The following is a 1,886-nucleotide window of genomic DNA, read 5'->3' as shown; positions in this document are numbered from 1 at the left end:
CTTTCGAAGCCTGCTCCTCACGCTTCCAGGACAATTGCAGCATTGCTAGGCATATGTAAGAATGCTCTTTTTCCGCCCTGTCTGGCAAAATCGGACGTTAACTCAGCCCACATTGGGATCGCCATAACTAGGCAAGATGTGGTCGGGACGGGAAAACATCGCGAGCTGCCTCAGGCGCTTGGGGTCGGCGTAAAAGTCGGTCGGCAAGTTGAGGTGCTTGGTAGGAATCAGCGAGAAGTCAGCCACTTGATGTGCCCTGAGCTTTGCCGACCGTGACGTTGCTACTGACAACATAATCGGCAAGTCGTCGGGGCGTATGATTCAGGAGCCTTCCAAGAGCGGTGGTCGACGAGGTGGCAAATGGAACGGCGGGAGATTGCTCTCCGAGGCGACTTCAAACAATGTCGACAGCTTGGTTGTCAAAATCGTGATCCATTTCTTCGTTGGGGGCTCAAGGTTGGAGCGAACACAGAGACGTCGAACGGTGTCGAACAGTAGCCCGGGCGGCCACAGCCTTTCGCAAGGGGTAAGAAGATGGGCTACTTGCGTGATACCGAGGGACGCGAGAGTCAGCGCTTGAGGTTGAGTGGAAGTCCCGCAATGGTCGTAGAGGTTCTCCAGTCCAGGCAGGAAGGAGTTGTGCCACAACGGCACACGCCACGACGGCGCACTCGACGGAAACCCAAAAGGCGTCCATCGCGCCTCAAACCACGACGAAAGTAAGGTGGACCACATTGGAGTGACATTCGGGCTCTTCTTTAGTGTCTTGAGGAAGGGGGAGTGGCCGCATGCTAGCAGCAGGTCCCGAGGAGAACCCCAAGGATGAAACGCTTTTTCGAGCAAGAAGTACCCTGGAGTAATCCAAGAGGGGATGCCGGCTCTGGAGGAAGGCACCGCGAAAGCTTTCACGCACCGGATCATCACGGCCCGGTTGTGTTGCTCCCACAACTTCAGCGCGTGGTGTAAGCCAAGACCTCCTGCGTGCTTCGACATGAACACAATGTCCTTCTTGATCAGTCGTAGGACATGCGTGGAGCTGGACGGGTTGATTTCTTCACCGTGGAGGAATTGGAGCATGGCGTTGTCGACCAGTTTGGCCAATGACTTGTCTGCAGGGACGAAGGATAGCTGGTACCACAGCACGGGTAAACAAATCGAGTGGAGGATGGCGATCTTGCCAGCAAGAGTCCGAGCCTTGAAGCACCACAGGGAAAGCCGCGCGATGAATTTGTCAATGACATAGGTGAAGCGTGTCTTCGGTGGCAGATTCGGTGCGACTAGAATCCCCACAGCGACCCCGGGTTTTCCTTGACGAATTGACTGCACAGAGTCTTCTCTTTCCAGTCTCGGTAGCCTTCACCCAAGCGCACTGTCAGCTCGTAAACTTGAGAATGGGGCATCAATAGAATGTCTTCGATGAATGCGTCCATGTCTTCAGGGTTCTTGTAGAAAGCATCCGCCACTGCTTCACACCGAGCGATGTCATCGTCGGCAACCGCATGTCCACCCGCCTCACGGAACTTGGCGGCACTAAGAGCTTTCTTGACTTGAGCGGTACGAGGCAAATTGGAAAGTCGAAACCTTTGTTGACATCGTGGGGGTACTCTACTCTGGACGACGGACACGAATCCTGGTCAATGGGCACTTGTCTCCATCGGTTCGGATCCATCGGGGTGATGTCGTCGACGTATACTGTCAAAAGCACCATCGAGTCTTCGACTCTTTTGACGTAAAGGCAGACTTCCTTGACACACCGCTCGAAGCCGATCTCACTGGTGCAAAGTGAGGTACCAGCACCTTGGAGCTTGCTTGAGTCCGTAAATCGCCTTCTGAAGTTTGCAAACTTGATCTTCCATGCCCGGCCAACAAATTGCGGAGGCTGCGTC

The 1,886-nt window shown here is 54.5% G+C and overlaps 2 protein-coding genes across 2 annotated transcripts in view; both read right to left on the bottom strand.

Moving 5' to 3' along the window:
* Positions 1-102: 102 nt before the first annotated feature.
* On the bottom strand, positions 103-294 carry H310_12827 (hypothetical protein; the record flags this gene model as incomplete). The annotated part of the gene is made up of 1 exon (XM_008880032.1): positions 103-294. One exon carries the CDS (start codon positions 292-294, stop codon positions 103-105), a length of 192 nt encoding a protein of 63 aa, XP_008878254.1.
* A 27-nt stretch (positions 295-321) lies between these two features.
* Positions 322-1,886, bottom strand: part of H310_12826 (hypothetical protein) — a gene marked incomplete at both ends in the record, with an annotated part of 2,218 nt that continues 653 nt past the window's right edge. Inside the window, 3 exons of the mRNA XM_008880031.1 lie at positions 322-1,320; positions 1,371-1,530; positions 1,605-1,772. Coding sequence (XP_008878253.1) covers positions 322-1,320; positions 1,371-1,530; positions 1,605-1,772 — 1,327 coding nt within the window. The remainder of the gene's footprint in view (positions 1,321-1,370; positions 1,531-1,604; positions 1,773-1,886) is intronic.

Source organism: Aphanomyces invadans (assembly GCF_000520115.1).
Source record: "Aphanomyces invadans strain NJM9701 unplaced genomic scaffold supercont1.44, whole genome shotgun sequence".
Lineage (NCBI taxonomy): Eukaryota > Oomycota > Saprolegniomycetes > Saprolegniales > Verrucalvaceae > Aphanomyces > Aphanomyces invadans.
The sequence above is the reverse complement of the archived record's forward strand: the minus strand, read 5'-3'. Positions and strand labels throughout refer to the sequence as shown.